The following is a 19,317-nucleotide window of genomic DNA, read 5'->3' on the forward strand; positions in this document are numbered from 1 at the left end:
GGAAGAGACCGGAGGAGTAATAATCGTGTAAACGATTGAGTCAGTGGGAGATGACAGAAGTCTGATCATATAGACGATGCCTAATCGTTTAGCAAATGTCCCGTGATCGTTTAGCAAAAACTCTGCAATCGTTTTAGCTAATGGCCAGCTGAGTGAACTATCATTGTAGTGTCATTCCACGATCGTTTAATCTCTCTTCAGTATCATTTAATGAATTTTATTCACTTGACAACCTTTCCATGTGTGTATCCAAGAATAGCAAATCTCACAACAACTACTAAATTTAAGAAAACCTTTTTTCCATCTCACGGTTACCATGAAACACCAATAACCTCCCACTCAATTGGTTATTAGAGAAAAATATTAATTATTCAATAATTAATATTATTTATAAATATATATATATAATAACCAACTTACCATATTATATTTATAACTTATAGTTTTAATATTTCATCTCATGAAACATATAAACCATAGTTCTTTTTCTATTTCATGGTACTTAATGTAAATCTCATTTACATTAATCCTCTACTTGATGTATCCCATACATCACACGGATCATATCATATATAATCGAATTTCCTCATGTCAATTTGAACATTTCAAATCAACACCGAGAACTGATTCTCAACTTGAATCCATTGAGTTACCAAGAGGACCTTATGGACCTGTAGCTCAAAGCTCCAATGGTACGTGAATAACTAACTAAACTTTTTAGTCACGGGATCCACTATCTGTTAACTGCCAGACACTCCACTAAAGACCAACAGCTAAACTCTCTTTACTATAGATATATTATGTGTCCATATCAACCAATCATCAGTGCGATAACCCTTCATAGATCGCTCGTAAGTACAGCTAGGCCAATAATCGTTATGCCCTGTAGTTATATCTAACTTCTTAAGTACCACGAGAGTCAGTTGTCAAATGAGTACTTTTTGCCCTTTCTCTTTTTATCTCATCTTCTTCTTACACACATTGTGAGATAAACTCATTAATACTCCATTTATCTCATCTTCTTCTTACACAAATTGAGTGAATTGTGCAGAAAGAGAGATAAGTACCAGATGTATGAGTAAATTTTCATTTATCTCGATATCAAGTGCCTTTAATTTTCCTGCAAAATTGGATATTTCCATAATGTACTCCCTTATGTTCCCATTGCCCTTATACCTCATAGAAGTTAAAGAAGTCAAAAGACTATTTGCTTCCCCCTTTTCATTTTTAGCAAAATATTTCTAATTCCCCAAAAAGACTCCAGAATGGAGTGCTTAATGATCATTGGACACACATGATTTTATCGTTTCCACTTCTCTATATTAGCCGTATTCAGTTGTTCCTTAATAGAAGTAGGTTTATCGGTCTTTAATGCAAGGTCCAAATCCATGCACTTGAGAAGTATCTTCAGGCTTTCTTTCCAAATCTTGAAGTTCGATTCATTTAACTTAGGGATTGTACTTAGATTTCCAGATATTTGAGTAAGACCAACTGAAACAATAAATAACAAAACATATACTCACAATTAAGATATGACAAAATAATTCCACATATGTGGTGGGCCTCTTTAACAAGATACCTAAGACAATATTGACGTCTAGACTTTGGCAAAAACACCAATTGTAAATAGTACTCTGTAATCAAAGTACTGACAATAAATTATGTAAAAAATAGTCTTTCTTTGGACCGACTGTTTTTCACATGAGTAATCTTTATAATTTACTCATTACCACATGCATGCCCACAATTTGGCCAAATATTTATCATTCTTTGGGCCGCTAATTACCCACTTCATGAATATGCACATCTTATATTTTATAATTAAATTAATTTAGATAACAGAAGTACTTTGGTAACATATTATTTTTTCCAATTCAGTGCAAAATATAAGACACAGTAATATATGATATTATTGTATAAAAATAATAGAAGAACAACATATAGTCTTTACCAAAATTCACCGAAATTTAAATTTAACTTTATCACATTATCAACTCAATTAAAATTTAAATTCATCAAATTTAAATTTAATCCACAATATGATCAATTAGTCTTGAATCCACAACATGATTAGTCAAAATTAAACCGGATTCACAATATAATTAATTTAACTTAAACTTGAATTATCAATCAAACTTTAGATTTAAATTCACAAACTTATCGATCGAGAACCAAGAACCATCAATAAGAACTTCACCAAATTATTAATCAAGAAAACTTAGAAACACGGACAAGAAATTCAATAGACAATTTGACCAAAAAAGCACGGTCGACAAGACCCTCAATCGGTAATTAATCAAATTCATTATTATCAAACTATATAAAAGAAAACACCGAATTCAATCGATCTTAAAAAAACACCACCAAATTTAGTATTATCAAACAAAACCCCATTAAAAATCACCGAATTCAAGCTTTTTTATCACACAATTTTAAATGATATTCCGAAGAACTCTTGAAGGATTAATGTTGATTGTCCTAATATGGCCTTGCCTTTATATATATATATAATTTATTCCAAGAGACAGCCGGTGAAAAACCCCAACCAACGGCAAATTTTTTCCTTTTTTCTTTCTTTTAAAAAAAAAAATAACAAAACCGCTACCACCGGTGATACCCACGGCCGGCGGTGGGTTTCCTTAAAAGCTGTTGAACTGCATAAAGAGTATAATCATATTGCAATTGTTTTTTTTTTTAATGCTAATTCTTTTAATTCTTTAACCATCTTTACCGAAACCAAAATTGAATCATAATACCAATGAAAAATGAATATAAACAAAAAATTTCACCAATTATTAACATAATTACTTTAAATCTATATTGAATAAATAAACCTTAGGATCATTCATGTCAAATTGTCAAAAATATGTCAAGAATATATACGTACTAGATTCCATTGAAAGATTAATGATGACTCTAAAGTAGCTATCCTTTTCCTCAACCAAAACTCTGAACCACTCTCCCTAGAAGGGATTCAAGAAAGACGAAGTATTTATTGTTTTGGTATATTGAGAATCATAGCCCTAAGTCTCTTTATATACTAGTTCAATTAGGGCTCCCATTAAACCCTAATTAATTAAGAATGAGCTTCTATCCATTAAGTCCATACTCAATTAGAAATCTACAATTCTAATTAATTAGATAACATAATAGGGTCCAATCTAATAAAATAACCAAACATGAGAAAATATTAATCCACATACATAACTCATACTTTAGTTATACGTATTACTATTTAAATACATCTAGCAGAACCTTCATAAATATTGAGAATAGACTTGATTGTCATCTCTTCCTGAATAGTCACCCAGCAAAATAATAAACTATCATCTGCAAAAAAGAGATGGGATATTAGTCGGCTTTGTCTAGCAATTCTGCATCCTGAGATCACCCCTTGCTCCATATCGGCCTGGAAGTCAGAATCAGTGTATCTATTAAGGATCAGATCCTTTACACTATACACGAGCATATAGTCCCTTGTTCTCTGAGATACTTGAGGATGTTTTTAATGGCAGTCCAATGATCATATTCAGGATTGGGCTCATATCTGCTGACAATTCCAACTACATAACATATGTCTAGACGTGTACACAACATACCGTACATCAAGCTCCCGACTGCTGATGCATAAGGAATTCTTTTCATTTGCTCAAAGAGGTGTCTTAGGACACTGTTTCTTAGACAAATGAATTCCATGACTGAAAGGTAACATATCTTTCTTGGAATTTTGCATTTTATATCTACACAACATCTTGTCAATAAAAGATGCCTGAGACAGCATTCTGTTCTTGCAATTTCGAACTATTTTGATCCCAATAACATACTGTGCTTCTCCCAAATCTTTCCTTTGAAATTGCATAGCTAGTCATCTCTTAACTCAGCTAGAAATTTTATTTTATTTCCTATGAGTAGAATATCATCAACATATAGAATTAGAAAAGCTACAGTTTTGTTGACAATTTTCTTGTAAACACAAGGTTTGTCAATATTCTGTTCAAAGCCATAAGATTGGAGCGCAGTGTCAGATCTCATATTCCAAGATCGAGATGTTTGTTTTAAACCATAAATGGATCTATTAAGCTTGTATCTTTCTACTGAGGTATACCAGGGGCTGAGAATTGAGACATTATTCTATGTTCTATCATATAATTCTAAAATCTTAAGTCCATATACTCTCTACCACTATCAAATAGTGTTTTTACCTTTTTTACAAGTTTTCAACCTCGATCTTATATTCCTTGAACTTTTCAAGTGTTTCCAACTTGTGTTGCATTAGGTAAATATACCCATATCTTGAATAATCATTTATGAAGGAGATGAAATATTCATACCCTCCTCTTGCTTCTACATTCATTAGACTATAGAGATCTGAATATATAAGCTCCAAGGTCTTTTTGGCCCTATAACATTTTCCAGTAAAAGGTCGTTTCATCATCTTGCCTTCAAGGCATGACTCACATATAGGTAAAGAGTTTTCTTCTAAACCATTTAGAAGTCCACTTTTCACCAATCTCTCAATTCTTTTGAGATTAATGTAACCTAACCTTAGATACCAAAGTTGGGCATTTTCTTTAGGAGAAATCCTTGGTCACTTCGTAGTTGTTGCCGTTCTAAACATTTCAGTATTTAGGACAACCTTTGTAACTAACGACCTTAGTACATATAAGTTAGAAGCAAATCCTATCTCCATTCCGTTCTTGAAAATAAATACTTTTCTTCCAGAGAATGAGAGAGAATAATTTTTCTCAATCAAACAAGAAACAAAGATCAAATTCCTTTTCATATTAGGAACTACATATACGTCATCTAATAATATATATCGTTTCTTGTCCATGAGCAACTTAAGTCTACCTATGGCAACAGTTGGACGGCCTCACCAGTACCGACTCGAAGAGTCATCTCTCCAGCTTCCAATTGTCTTCAGGAATCAAATCCCGAGTAGGTAGAACAAACGTGATTAGTAACCCTTGAATTAACTATCCAGCCAGAATCATTATTCTGTACTAAGCACGACTTCAAGACAAGTAAATCAGATTTACTGTCATTGGGTCTCTTCCTATTCTGAAAAGCAATAGGATCAACTTGAACGCCCATATTATGAACTCTAAGTTTTTTCTCCGAGATCAAACCTCTTTGATAAACTTTACTAGAGTTAGCAACTTTTTCCTCCTCTATTAGTCTCTTGACATCCAATATGGACCGGAGTTCAAATAGGGAGCTGATAATACTAGTTTCATCTATATCAACCTCATCTTGCTTGAATTGTGAGGACATTCGTTCAAACAATTCTTATGTTGATTGCATGATTTGAAATGCAATGACCATGCTCTCAAATCTTTTGGCTAAGACATTAGATATACTTGCCAAAATGTGAATTTAAGCCTTAAGATTGGCCTTCATCCACCTTTTGTATGCTTCACGAACACTTCGTGTAGCATTATGGGTTGAGACTGAAGGACATTCCTCACCTCAGTCAAGACAAAATTAAGGTCATTAACCACGAACATAATTTTTATCAATTCTCTCCAAGTTGTGTAATTGAATTAGGTCAACATTTTAGCTTTAAGAAGGTTCATTAAAGCACTAGATATGTTTGTTGATACAAAACAAAATTACCCATTTTAGACCCTTGTGCAAAAAATTTTAATCTAATCAATTTTAGCAAAATCTTAATAACGAACCCCAATCATTATGTCTGCTTCCAATGATGCTTCAGTGGTTTAAGATAAAAGCCATCAAAAGGTGGTTAGTCACCCCTCCACTGAATTGTGACACTTCTCAACCAATCATTACACCAAAATAACTCTCATTCCTATAATGATTAGTCACCATTGGTTTGATCAAGAAATCATTAAGTCGCTTAACAATTTTTTGTAAGTTTGATCCTTCATTTTAGACCCTAGAGCTCTGTCTCAATGAGTCAACCGAAGGGAAAAGTCGATTGGGAAAAAACTAAAGTGATCCTATCCAGAAATCATTTCTGGAGTTCGCCCAGATATTAACCTAATGCGCAAACCATCCGAAGGGAGACGCTCCCAGGGCGCCACGAGGCTGTGTAAGAAGGTCTCATGATGCAAACCAATGAAGGAGGCAGGACATGTTGACACATATCCCTCTCCCACTTACTATAAACACTCTCTCCATTCACCTTAATATTGACTCATGCAAACACCATCCAAAGAGGGATGTCTCGAGGGCGCCACGAGGCCAAACATGAGTCTCACGATGTGAACTTTTAGCGAGAACATGAGTGGAAAAATTGACATATTGTATATCTTTTTTCTCCCACTGAGTATTTTGCAAAAGATGAGTTTATTAATTTAGTAAAATCCGACTAATTAATTTTAACTAAGTCCTTGTTAAATTTACTCAATATAATGCTTATATTGAATAGCTTAACAATATGTGATTTCATTCATTAAACTCTTTAATGAAATTAATCACTTATTGCATGCTTATAAAATATTTGCCCAATTCACCTTCCAAATCGGTTCCCAGGTGGGTGTTCTGTTTTCGTCAGCTTAAATACCCCTTCTAGACGGAACGTTCCTAAGACAAAGGTCCCTTATGGACAATTATTTTATAAATTTAATCTTTTTAGCAAAATTCATTTTAATCCTATTAAAATGAATTAAGAGATTAACCTATCTCTAATCTCATTAGAATGCGTTTGACATAAGTCTAGGTGAATTAATTTTAAATAATTTCAAAATTAATTTAGACCTATGTTTGCATGCAACTCTTGATTATAGATTTTAAATTCTAATTTCATTATCCTTATAACCATTATAAAAAAAATGAAATGTAAAATCTATAAGTTTGCATTTGGTTACATTGATCAAATATAACGTTTATATTAATCTAAGTAATGTCATGCTCAATGCAAATTCCTTTTTCATTGTAAAATATAACTCTTATATTAAACAATCATTAAGCATCACCAACCATCATGTCATCATACATTATAATAATTATAACATCGTATGATGCATGAACATGCTTAATGTACCATACATCTAAATAATATAACATTTATATTAAGATGCCTGAGCATGATAATTTAATCATGCATCCAAAAATATAACATTTATATTTAGACATGATGCATAAACAGATTTATCCTAAGATGGGATTTTAAAGCTATATGGCATACAATATGCAACATATAAATCATATAATTTAAACATGCATCTCATGGAAATTCAATTACATTCAATTATTAAAAGACATTAATAAACCGATATTTGGTACCCTAGAATTTAGAAAATTCTAAAAGAAAATAGAAAAAAAACAAAAAAAACTACTTATGTTTGACAGCGACGGCGAATAAACTAAAGTTCAAAACGACGATCCAACCGTTGAAAATGAGACTCTAGGTGTCCTGAACATACTGACCAAATTTCAACACGATCCAACCGTTAGAACTCTGACAATCAACCAATTAGTGAAAGTTGTCTTTGAAAACTGAACTGCACTGCTTATCTCCATTTTTTCTTGTTTCACCTTTGTTTCTCGGGTTCTTTTCACAACAAACTTTTCCACAAACGACACGATCAAATCTCGAGTCTATCTATTAAGCCAAAAATACCCAAATGAAATTTACAATTCTCATCTTATGAAAACATCACACAAAAACACCCACCATGTTCTCTATTTTTTGTTTCTAAAAACCAAAAATCAAAATTACAAGAATTGGCTCTGATACCAATTGAAGGGATCGAATCTCAAGCAGAAGCATGTGAACGTCTTGCATTTCGTTTTTTCAATTTAATGAAACAAAATACAGAAACAAGCATAATAAAACAGAGAATAAACATATTTAATTCAGCATGCTTTTGAAGAGACTAGAAGAGAAGGAAGAACAATTTCTTACCTTTGTAGATTCCTTTAGCTTTCTTCTTCGACCGTTATCAATGATCTCAAACTTCTCTAAGAACAAGGATACCACCAACAAAATTATTTTGCTATGCTCTAGGATTCCAATAAAACTTGGAAGAGTGATCTTCAAGAACTTTTTAGGAGGAAAAATGAAGAAAATTTCTACAGAGAGAAGGTAGAGGTTGGAGGCTAGAATTTTGTGTAATAAAAATATCTAGCCCTAAATAGGCTATAAGGATATATTTATCTAGAGAAAGGTTAATCCCTTCTCCAAGTATTTTCCTTTATACTCTTAGTTCTAATTAATTAAATAATTCTTATTTAATTAATTGACACATTAATTAAATGACTATATGTTAAATCCTATTTAATATATATGCATTTAATTAATTATCATAAATATCATATATTTATATTAACCTCTAATCTTCATAATCTAATCAATTAATTAATCATTAATTAAATAATTATATTAAATCTATTTAATATGAAATTAATTAACATATAAATATCACATATTTATATGTATACATTTTTGTATGAATCCAATTCATACAAATCTAATATTTAAATCTTATTCAAATATATCCCTCTTAGATGATTTGGATTATAGATCATATTTATAATTAGTCATTATATATTAATAAGATTAATATAAAATTTCCTCATTTGATTTGAATAATTTAAATCATTCCTCATTACTATCCTTTAGTGAGCTAATAAGGGGATCTTATGGACCTAAGATTAGAAGCTATAGTGATATGAGATTAATTGATTAAACTCCTTTAATCCAAATATTTCTGTGTCCATGGATATAACCAATCAACAGTGAGTCAACCCTTCACAAATCGCTCATAACTACAACTAGATCAAATTACTGTTTTCCCTCTATAGTTATATCTAACTCTTTAAGTACCACTGATCCCTATAATGAACAAACAATTTATAATCCAACTATAAACTAACACCCTTAAGTACCACTGATCCCTATAATGAACAAATAATTTATAGTCCAACTATAAACTAACACCTCTTGGACCAATGAGAGGTTGGGGTCTCAATGTTCAAGACCCGAAATCAGCTATTAAGGGAGCAATTTATCCACTCCTAAAGACGAGAAGAAGTGAATTCCATCTTGTGTAACTGTGTTCCCAACTCTTTACTCAGACAAATCCCAAAAGGGTAGGCTGAGTCGGCTAATATGGTCATTCTCACCCATACAAATCAAAGGGTCGCCCTCATAAACAGAAGTTCACAACTCATTCAGGATTAAGGTCAAATCACTTATGATTATCCTAATGAAATATAAGTCTTTTTTAGCAATGGTATTATAAAGAGAGATTATTCATTTCATGGTCCGATCTTATATAAACTCTTTGTATAGAATACCTCGCTCGCATGTCTTCACATGAATGATTCGGATCAAATCATTTGTAGCATTTTACAACAATTGTAACATCTATAAAGTGGGCCGTATTCGTAGCGTCACTAAGATAAGGTACCCAACCTTATCCATATACTACAGACCATTTAGGTTATCACTTAAACATGATCTACATGTATGTCTCCACATACATATTTAAGTTTAATTAGATAACCTTGGATCTTAGTTTATTGAATTGAATTAATGTAGTCTAAATGTCAATAAAATATCCCTAATCTATTAGATATGTAATTTGTCTTTACAAACTACGAGATACATCAGATTTCGGACATAAATTCTAACAATTTTTTTAAATAATAATTATCTAAAAATTAAAAATAGCAACAATATCATATTTGACTCTCTAGAGAATTTGATGTAGCCAACATTAAGGGAATTAATATAAATGACTTACTATCATTCCATTCCATGCTTAAAAAGTTAGAACACACAAAAAATAAAACAAATAAAATATAAACGACAAATATCTTAGGGTCTTCTCTTGCATATAAACACCACCTTTCCAAGCTAAAACTTCCACCTTGATATGAAATAACTTTGAGATACTAATACTTACGTGCATCCATAGTTATCCATTCCATTCTCACTGCATACAAAAATATATATATATATATATATTACATGAATAATTATGATTAGATAATTTGATGGGATGCACAAAGATAAATATTACATGAGATGAACTTACGCCATGTTTACCAATCTGCAATTTAAAATTGGTGCAATCCTAATCGGATTATATTGATGAATCAATTGGGCCTCAATTATAAACGTAATTAAATTGCTTTTGATGACATTTACATAGACATTTTACAAGCATAATCTGATTATGATTGAGGTTGTTTACTTTGCAATGTATTTGAATGAATAACGTAATCTAATAGACCTCCGGTCATTAGACAATATATAAGGAAGAGAAAGAGAGATGGTGAATTAAATGTAAAGAATGAATTGAGTTTGTTACTGAGGATGGGGTGTGTAAGTGTGGGCCCAAGAGGAAAGATTCGGTTAGTTAGACAAATTGGTTATTTAAGATAGTGAGGAAGAGAGGTTGAGCATCTTTTTGCATTGTATTGAGTAGAGCTCATAGAGCTTGTAAGGGAAGAGGGTCTCGGCTCCCTTAGCAATTTTGCCTAAATAGTAAATATATAAATCAGAGTTCTATCATAATCTTACAATTGTAGTTACTATATTTAGGGTCAATCAATACATCTACCTAATCTCATAGGTCCTATGTAATCAATACATCTACCTAATTTTATAGGTCTTACATCTACCTAATTTTATAGGTCCTATATAATTTTCAAACGTAATCTAATTCTGCAATCGGATTATATTTATCAATTACAGATTTAATAGTAGACCTTAAAACGAGAGTTAAACAACACCTTATAAACATGCCTTCCAGAATTTATAAACGAGAGTTAAATATTTCATCTCGTTTGAGATTCCAGAATTTTCCCCACCACTAACCTTTGTTTATACGTCTTTCTAATACAACAGTTTCATTTTTGTATCAATTAATTGAACCAGCCAATGGGATTAGCTTGGCAAAAGTGATTTCGGATTGCCTTTTTCAAATTTTAATTTCAGTGGTTTCTTTCAAATTCAAGACTTTTCTTCCCCAAAACCCTTTATGCTTTTCTATATATCCCAGTCCAACAATGAAGAAAAAGAAGGGGAAAAAAAAAAAAAAAAAAGAAAGAAACCCCATTTTCCATTTCCATCATTATTCCTTCTCTTCCTCTTTTCATGATGATGCATAGCCACGGCGGTGATGGCGAAGTAGTAATCAACAAACAGGTGATTTTAAAAGACTATGTCACCGGCCGTGCCACTGCAAAAGAGTCGGATCTCGAAGTGATCTCCAATAGAACCATTAAATTGAAGGTTCCCCATGGCTTCAATGGAGTTCTTCTAAAGAATCTCTACCTTTCCTGTGATCCTTATATGCATGCTTGTATGAACAAATTCGAAAATCCCTCCATTGATATTGTTTCCTTCACTCCTGGTTTGGTAGGCACACGAAACGACGTCGTTTTTTATGTCTTTTTCATCACTTTGGCTTATTCTGAGCTCTGTTTTTCTTTTGTTGCAGCCTATTAGGGGATATGGAGTTGGGAAAGTTGTGGATTCTGATCATTCCAAGTTTAAGAAAGGAGATTTTGTGTGGGGGCAGACAGGTTGGGAAGAATATTCTCTACTTTCATCCTCAGAAGTAGAAGCTCTCTTTAAAATTGATCACACTGATGTTCCCCTCTCTTATTACACAGGAATTCTTGGTATCTCTTTTTCTCAAATTTCCTCTCCTTTATTTACTTGCTAGTAAATATAAATGAGAACAACATTAGAGGAGAATCATAGTATACATGTGCAGAGTGTTTGTTGTCTTTATGATAGTGGATATGCCCATGAGCTGACTTGACAATCATGAAGATATTTAGTTGTAATTTAGTAGATGGTTAATTGAATGGTGAGGTGAATACTTTTTCTTTTTTTAATAGTTTTGTACGGGTGAGGGGTGACCCATTTTGTGGATTTTTAATGGCGTTTGATCCAAGCTTTGAAAATGATGAATTATGATTTTTTGTCATTGACAGAGTGTATTAAGAGCATATTAACTATCCATATTGCTTCTCGCATACTATTAATGAGTGTTTGGAGCAATGAGTGTGAGCGCGAGTGAGAGAGTGTGGAGTAGGGTGAGAAAGTGAGGAGTGTGAAGACGAGTAAGTCAGAGCGAGAAGGAGCGTGAGGGAGGAAAAATCCTATTGTGTGGAAAAACTATTGTATTAGATGAATTGAATGCAAGCTCAAGCACAAGGAAGGATGAGGAGTGCAGTGTAAGAGAGTGAGTAAGAGCACTATTGTCCGAATGACTATTGTTCAAAAGATCTTACTTCCACACTCACTTAAACCATGAGGGGCAGTATGGATAATTAACCTATTCTTAGTACGTTTTGACAATGGTAGAGGGTCATACTTCATTATTTTCAAAACTTGATGCAAATGACATCATGCTGCAAAATTAAGGTCATCCATTCAAAAAAAAAAAAAACCACCAACTTTCAGTGGTAGGTTGGTTTCTTTGAATTTTGGAAAGGGGAGATAATATAAAGATGGTATATGTTGAATTCTTTCTCAGGTGAGATTCCTAGAAAATCCTAATGGAAGTTTAAGCTCTATTAACCCTTTAGTTACCATAATTCCTTTCCTTTTATTGGGGTGTAACATTATTATATCTATATAATTTGACTAAGTTAATGGTAGGTGTAAGCGGGATGACTGCTTATGCTGGTTTCTTCGAGATTTGTTGTCCTAAAAAAGGAGAATATGTGTTCGTCTCAGCTGCATCTGGTGCAGTTGGTCAACTTGTTGGCCAATTCGCCAAGTTAATGGGATGTTATGTTGTTGGCTGTGCTGGTAGCAAACAAAAGATTGATTAAACAAACAAAGCTTAGAACAACCTTTAATCTTTTCCTGTTTTGGTATAAGAATTCTCATCTCTCAGTTCATAATCAGGTTGATTTACTGAAGAACAAACTCGGGTTCGATGACGTTTTTAACTACAAAGAAGAGCCAAACTTGGAAGCTACTCTAACAAGGTTAGCAATCAATAATCCATTTTCATATTTCAGTACTTTTAATAAAGATTGTGAAAGATATCATCATGTTAGGCTTCTGTATATTTGTTTGTTTAGATGCTTTCCTGAAGGAATAGACATTTACTTTGACAATGTTGGAGGGAAGATGTTGGATGCTGTTCTTGTTAATATGAGGAGGAATGGCCGTATTGCTTTGTGTGGGATGGTATCTGAGTTCCAAAAAGACAATCCTGAAGGTGTTTATAATTTGATTTGCGCTATAGGACAACGTGTTCGTTTGGAAGGGTTTATTATGAACGATTACTTGCATCTCTATCCTAAGTATATGGATTTTGTTTTGCCTCCCATAAGGGAAGGAAAGATTGTATATTTGGAAGATTTAGCTTTTGGCCTTGAGAATGGTCCATCCACTCTCATTGGCATCTTGTCAGGTCGCAATGTAGGTAAACAAGTTGTTGTTGTTGCAAAGGATGACTAAGCCTGTTTAGAATGACTCGGCTTAAATGCTTTTAAGCATTTGGAAAGACAGTCTAAACAAGCTCTACACATCCGTTTATGTCATTTAGAAGACAAAAGAGTGTAAAAACAAATATAATTATAATGTTATACCTAGTTTGATGCAACAATTGCTTGGACAAATTCTTCAATGTGTTTATCAGAAGTGCCTCCTTCATCCACAGCTTCTTTAGCCAAATTCTTCCACTTGATTGAATTCTGTTTAAACTCATTTGCCCTTTCTCCTTGAACAATTTTTCTGATGGAGGCTTCTAGTTCTTCCTTTGTAGCAATACCTTTCTCATTCTTCTTCACTCGAATTCCGACTCCCCAAACATCTGCGATGAACTTAGCATTCGTCGTCTGATCAACCCACTGTGGGATTGCAACCATCGGCACCCCCAAGCTCAATGCTTCGAGCGTCGAGTTCCAACCACAGTGAGTCACAAAACAACTTACAGCCTTATGAGATAGAACTTGTGGTTGACAGCACCAGTTCACAATTAGGCCACGTTCTGATGTGTCTTGTAGAAAGTTGTTAGGAAGCTTTTCCAATTCTGATTCTCTTAGGACCCATAAGAAGGAAAAATCAGTGTCTCTAAGTAAATTGGTCAGTTCTTTAACTTGTTCTTCTAATAAGATGACCAAACTTCCAAATGAAATATAAACAACTGAAGCAGTTTCTTTTGAGTCCAACCACTTGATGGGGCTCTTTCCGCCGTTGGATTTTGAGACATTCAAACCGTAGGCTTTGTCATCTTCCAACCGACCGTCTAGATATGCCGATGGAATGGTTGGTCCCACTGTCTTGATAGGCAATGTTTTTGCCATCCAGTTAACAACCTGATTTTGTTTGATATTATTGAAATAATTAGGGATAACTGAAATTCTTCTAGCATAGTTTACGTAAAATATTGCGAAACTAGAAGAACAATTGTGGATATAACACGATTTAAATCTAGATATAAAGCTGTTTCATCGGCAAGATCATGGATCCATAATGATAGTCAAGAGATTTAAATCTTCATCACACATTGACAGAATCTCGATTTCTGTCGATTTATCCTTGGTTATCATTGTTTAAGTATATTCATAGTTGTTCTCTTTTATCAAACATGTGGGTGAAGATTCAAACCTTAGAACTTACATATAATAGTTTAATCAATTGAACTACGTTTCTTTCGAGTACATCTTATGAAGGAAACTTTCTTGTACAAACAAAGGAAGCATAATATTCTATTATACTCAAATTTTTCATATCATCTTCATTTATTGTTTGTCATATCAGCATATTTTTAAGAATAGTGTGGGGTCCACTACCATTAAAAATATTTTTGAAGACAAATTTTTAGTGTGAGGTAGTATGATAGTTTCATAGTAGTACAAATTTTCTCTAAAATTCCTAGCCTTCCGTAGTAAATACTCTTTCTATTCATATTATAAAGTTTACTTTATTAATTAATGTTTTAATGTTACTAGATTTCACACCATTCTTAAATGATATTGACGTGACTTACAATTGAAAGAAAAATGAAGAAATATTAGTGAAAATATGTAAAGGAATAGAGAGGTTAAATGAAATAATAACAAGAAAGTAATTTTTTTGCTCTAATTGGATGCCTAAATTTAGATAAATGTTGCAGTTTTTCATGTTCAAATTTGGGCAATTGAACCACTTACTTTAACAAAATTAAATTATTAATTCTTTGTAAAAAAAAATAAGCATATTTAGTGGTAATTGACATGTGTGTAATTTAAAGTGAGAGTTTATATTTTTCATGAAGATGCGCTAATAAAAAGTTAATAATTCTCTAAAAGGTTATTACTTTAAGTAAGTATCAAAATTTTGTACAAAAGAAAATAATGACCATGTACAAAATCAACCATTATGGTGTGTTTGGTATGTCATTTAGATTTCATTTTATATTTTCAGATTTATTAAATGAATATATATAGGTAGATAATCTAGATTCTATATGATCTAATTAGTTCAATATCTAAAAATATTTTTATGTATTTAGTATATTCAAATTTTGAACTTGAAATTTTAAAAGGCCTTAATTTTAATAAAAAAGATAAAAATGTCCGTGCATGTAATATTTCATATTATTAAATCAATTCTTAAAAAAAATAGAATATGTATTATATAATGTATCATAAAATTATATAATATTACAAAATAATAATTATACAAAAATTTTAACATATAAAATATAAAACATGCTCATAAATGAATATTAATAGTTCATATTCAATTTAATATTCAGTGAGGAACTACAACTAGTATTATTCTTTATGAATATATTATCAAACGCATTTTTTACAATTATTTTAGCTGAAATCTAATTTCTGAATTTGCTACTAAAGTTATCATGAAAAAATATGAAAATACTACTTTACATTCATTAAATAATTTGTTTTTAAATGGCCTACCAAACCGACTCTAAATAACCCTACCACATCTCACATTCTCTTTCTAAAGAAAGTCGTGCTATGTTGTGTTATTATCCTACTAATACACAATTCGATAAGTTTTATTTCATATATATTTTAGAATTCATTGAACTTGTATTAGAAATATCTAAGAAAATATCAGTTTATACCTCTAAAATCTAGGAATATATCAATTTAAACTATAAATTAACAATGGTATTGATTTAAACTATAAAAAATTTCAAATGTATCAATTCAAACCCTCTAGACTTATAGTTAAATTAATTAAACCTATAAGATTTTATAAGCAAATCAATTTAGACTCTAAATTAATATTTTTTTTAAATTGTTTATGCATCAATTTTAATCAATTTTATTAATCCGCCATTTGAAAAGGTCGACATACTTATAAGAATTACAGCACGAATAATTTTCAAAATTAATTTTAATAAATGATCTAAATTTCACTTACAACAATTGGAACATCCGATTTTTATTCATAAAAGTTTGAAAATTATAATTTAGATTTCGAATCCCTATAAAATTCTGAGTTGATATGTTTTTTTAAAAAAAATGTATTTTTGGAACAAATTCAACGTAGGCGCTTTTTGGGGGTATTTTTGTAATTTACTAATTAATTAAATAGAAAATTGTTTTGCTATTTTCATAACCTAAAACATTTTTCCATTTTCCAAAACCAAAATTTTGAAAATGTTGTTCATCTTATTTAAATGTCTAAATCATACTTTATAGATATATGATAAACTTTTCTTAAAAAGATACATATTTTTTTTAATATAAAAGAGATGCATGAAAATAAAAGAACATATTAATATATAAAAAAATATATATATATATATATATAATATTATGTCGAATTTAATCCGTACTCAATTTATTTATTAAATATTATAATCCATTTTTAAATTTAAAGTTTAAATTTAATAAATATCATTTACTTAAGAAAAAAATATTTACATCACAAGTAACATGTATCCATCTTTGTACTCAAACAAAGTTGATAGTATAAGTTCATTCAAGTTGGATCATATTCATTGTAGTAAACTCTTATTATCCTTTTTAAAAGTATTTTTGTGTGTGATTAGAATAGAATAATAAGTGTATCTCCAAATACACCTGTATCATTATTAAGTTGATATTAGTCCCTTCCATGGCTCACTTCAATCAACGTTTAAAAATTGTATGGGTGGAAAGCTAGGGATTCAAATCCGCCCATTAATCTAAAAATCTTTTGATCTTCGAGAGAGAAAAAATCAATTCAAAGAGAAGAAGCATGAATTACCTTGGACTCGAGGCGATCAAACGTGTTGATGAAAATCCACTTCACATTCTCCAGATTGTAGAACTGACTGGTCATGAACTTCAAAACCACTTCAGAATCATCAGGAAACGCCGGCAGATCTCCCGGCTGAAGAGCGATCTCTGCCGGAAGCGAAACCGCCACATTCTCCGGTGGCGGAATACTTAGAGATCCTCCATAGACGAGCAGGAGAACGTGATTAACGGCAGCAGATTGAGTGAAAAACGGAGCCGTATCGAGACCTCGCTCTGCAGCAACAGTCTGCACCCAGGGCATAACAGAATCGTAAACGATGAGAGTGGGAGGAATTTCTTCATCGGAACTTGAAATTAGGGCTTGATCGATGAAATTGGCCAAGGATTTGGTGACGGCGGCGCGGAAGCTCTGAAGATATGCGGCGAGAGAGGCGAGTACGTTGGATTCAGAGACATCGGAGATGATTTTGAGGTGGAAAGAGGGAGAGGGAGGGAGATTGAGAATTAGGGATTGAGATGCAGAGGAAGTGGTGAGGAATGTGAGGAGAAGGCCTTTGGAAATTAATCGCTTCGAGAATTGGAGCATTGGACTGATGTGGCCGTGCCTTGGGAAAGGGAATACGATTACATGATTCTGTTTCACGATTCTTCTTCTTCCTACTCCGTTCCCCGTCGTCTCCTCCATTTCCGACGGCTCTTTGTCGGAGATGAGAATGTGGCTGTGTTGGTGCTGCTGCAGCAGTAGAGTGGGTTATGGTACACCAAGATTTGCTCAAACGCGCGCATTCGGCGAATGTATAAACGTCAAGATCTAATTATTATTATTTTTTAAATTTTTCAAAAACACTTTCAATCCCTAAGCTAAACTTTATACTGGATAATAACGTAGTTCACTACTCTCGAATTTATAATAACATTGTCACTAAACTTTGAATAAATAACAAGTTCATCTCCCTATTTTATAATTGGTAACAATTTAGTTTCTATTCTGAAAAATCTCTTCAAAACTAAATGTCAATTTTATCGTCTTAATCTTTATAATTCTAATAAAAAAACTTAATCTTTATAATTTTTTTAAAAAATTGATTCTCCATCAATTTATCAATCTACATTTATAAGAAATTTTATTAAATTTTTCTAATAAGATTTTTCATAATAAGAACTAGATCGTTACAAATTGTAAAGTACATGAACTAAATTATTACTTATAAAATATTTATGATTTAATTCTTACAAATTTAAAAGTACATAAATTAAATCATTATCAACTAGAGTTAAGAGACTAAATTGTTATTTTATGAGAGTAAGAGAGGAAAACAACGAGAAAACAAGAGAGCAATTTGTGTGAGGTTTAATTTTGGTAATTTTACTCTAATATAACATTATCAAAAGGTAATTAAAAAACTATATTTCAAAAATAAGCCAAATTTTAGGTCATCATCTATCGGATCCATCGTGGGATAGAATAGTTTACATATTTCCCTATTACTCACATTAAAAAAATAATTAAAATATTAAAAAAAAAAAAAAGAGTAATTAGCCACCCATATTATGATAGGACAACGTGACGGAATACAAAAAGATAAATATACATTATGATGCACCAACCTATTTTTTTTTATTTATTTCGTCTTTTTTTTTTGTCAAAAAAAGATTATTTATTATGTCCCTTCCTCTCCCTTTTCTATTTTTAATTTTGCACTCCCTCCTTTTCTTCCTTTCCTCTTCTGTCCTCTTGCAATTTTTTATTTTAAATTATCAAATTTAAATTCTAGAATTAGATACAAGTTAGTCCTTTTTCTCGTAAAAGATTTAGTTCTACAATTAATATATTAAAATTTCTCAACTAATTTGTTCCATAAAAAGTTCATAAATTTTTTAGGGTATTTATTTTAAATGAGAAAATTACTAAAAAATATTTATAAATATAATCAGATATCATTGTCTATTAGTGATAACAGTGATATGATAGTAGTCTATCATTGATAAACAATGACAATTGTAACATCCCAAAATTTCAGGTAATTTTTATTTAATTGTCTTGATTATTTGGGTGTTATTTGGAGGGTTGAGACTAAAATTTAATTTTTGGGTCGAGATAATTTGATTTTAATTAAGTATTCAAAATTTAAATTTTGGATTTGATTCAATTGATGGATTTATATT

At 31.6% G+C, this 19,317-nt stretch overlaps 2 protein-coding genes across 3 annotated transcripts; one reads left to right on the forward strand and one right to left on the reverse strand.

The window, feature by feature from the left end:
- Positions 1-7,249: 7,249 nt before the first annotated feature.
- On the reverse strand, positions 7,250-18,020 carry LOC120075640 (mogroside IE synthase-like). 2 transcript variants are annotated; one of them, XM_039029222.1, is made up of 3 exons: positions 17,159-18,020; positions 13,537-14,265; positions 7,250-7,570 (listed from the first exon to the last, which is right to left on the reverse strand). In XM_039029222.1, exons 1-2 carry the CDS (start codon positions 17,834-17,836, stop codon positions 13,537-13,539), a joined length of 1,407 nt encoding a protein of 468 aa, XP_038885150.1. In that variant the 5' UTR covers positions 17,837-18,020; the 3' UTR covers positions 7,250-7,570. The 2 variants fall into 2 exon arrangements, with proteins under 2 accessions (XP_038885150.1, XP_038885149.1); XM_039029221.1 differs by lacking the exon at positions 7,250-7,570 and adding an exon at positions 9,648-9,908 and having other exon boundaries at positions 17,159-18,019.
- Positions 9,960-13,533, forward strand: LOC120075641 (2-alkenal reductase (NADP(+)-dependent)-like). The gene is made up of 5 exons (XM_039029224.1): positions 9,960-11,338; positions 11,421-11,604; positions 12,593-12,759; positions 12,845-12,927; positions 13,024-13,533. The coding sequence occupies exons 1-5, from the start codon at positions 11,075-11,077 to the stop codon at positions 13,403-13,405; spliced, it is 1,080 nt and encodes a 359-aa protein (XP_038885152.1). The 5' UTR covers positions 9,960-11,074; the 3' UTR covers positions 13,406-13,533.
- Positions 18,021-19,317: the final 1,297 nt, after the last annotated feature.

This window comes from Benincasa hispida, chromosome 4 (assembly GCF_009727055.1).
Source record: "Benincasa hispida cultivar B227 chromosome 4, ASM972705v1, whole genome shotgun sequence".
Taxonomy (NCBI): Eukaryota; Viridiplantae; Streptophyta; class Magnoliopsida; order Cucurbitales; family Cucurbitaceae; genus Benincasa; species Benincasa hispida.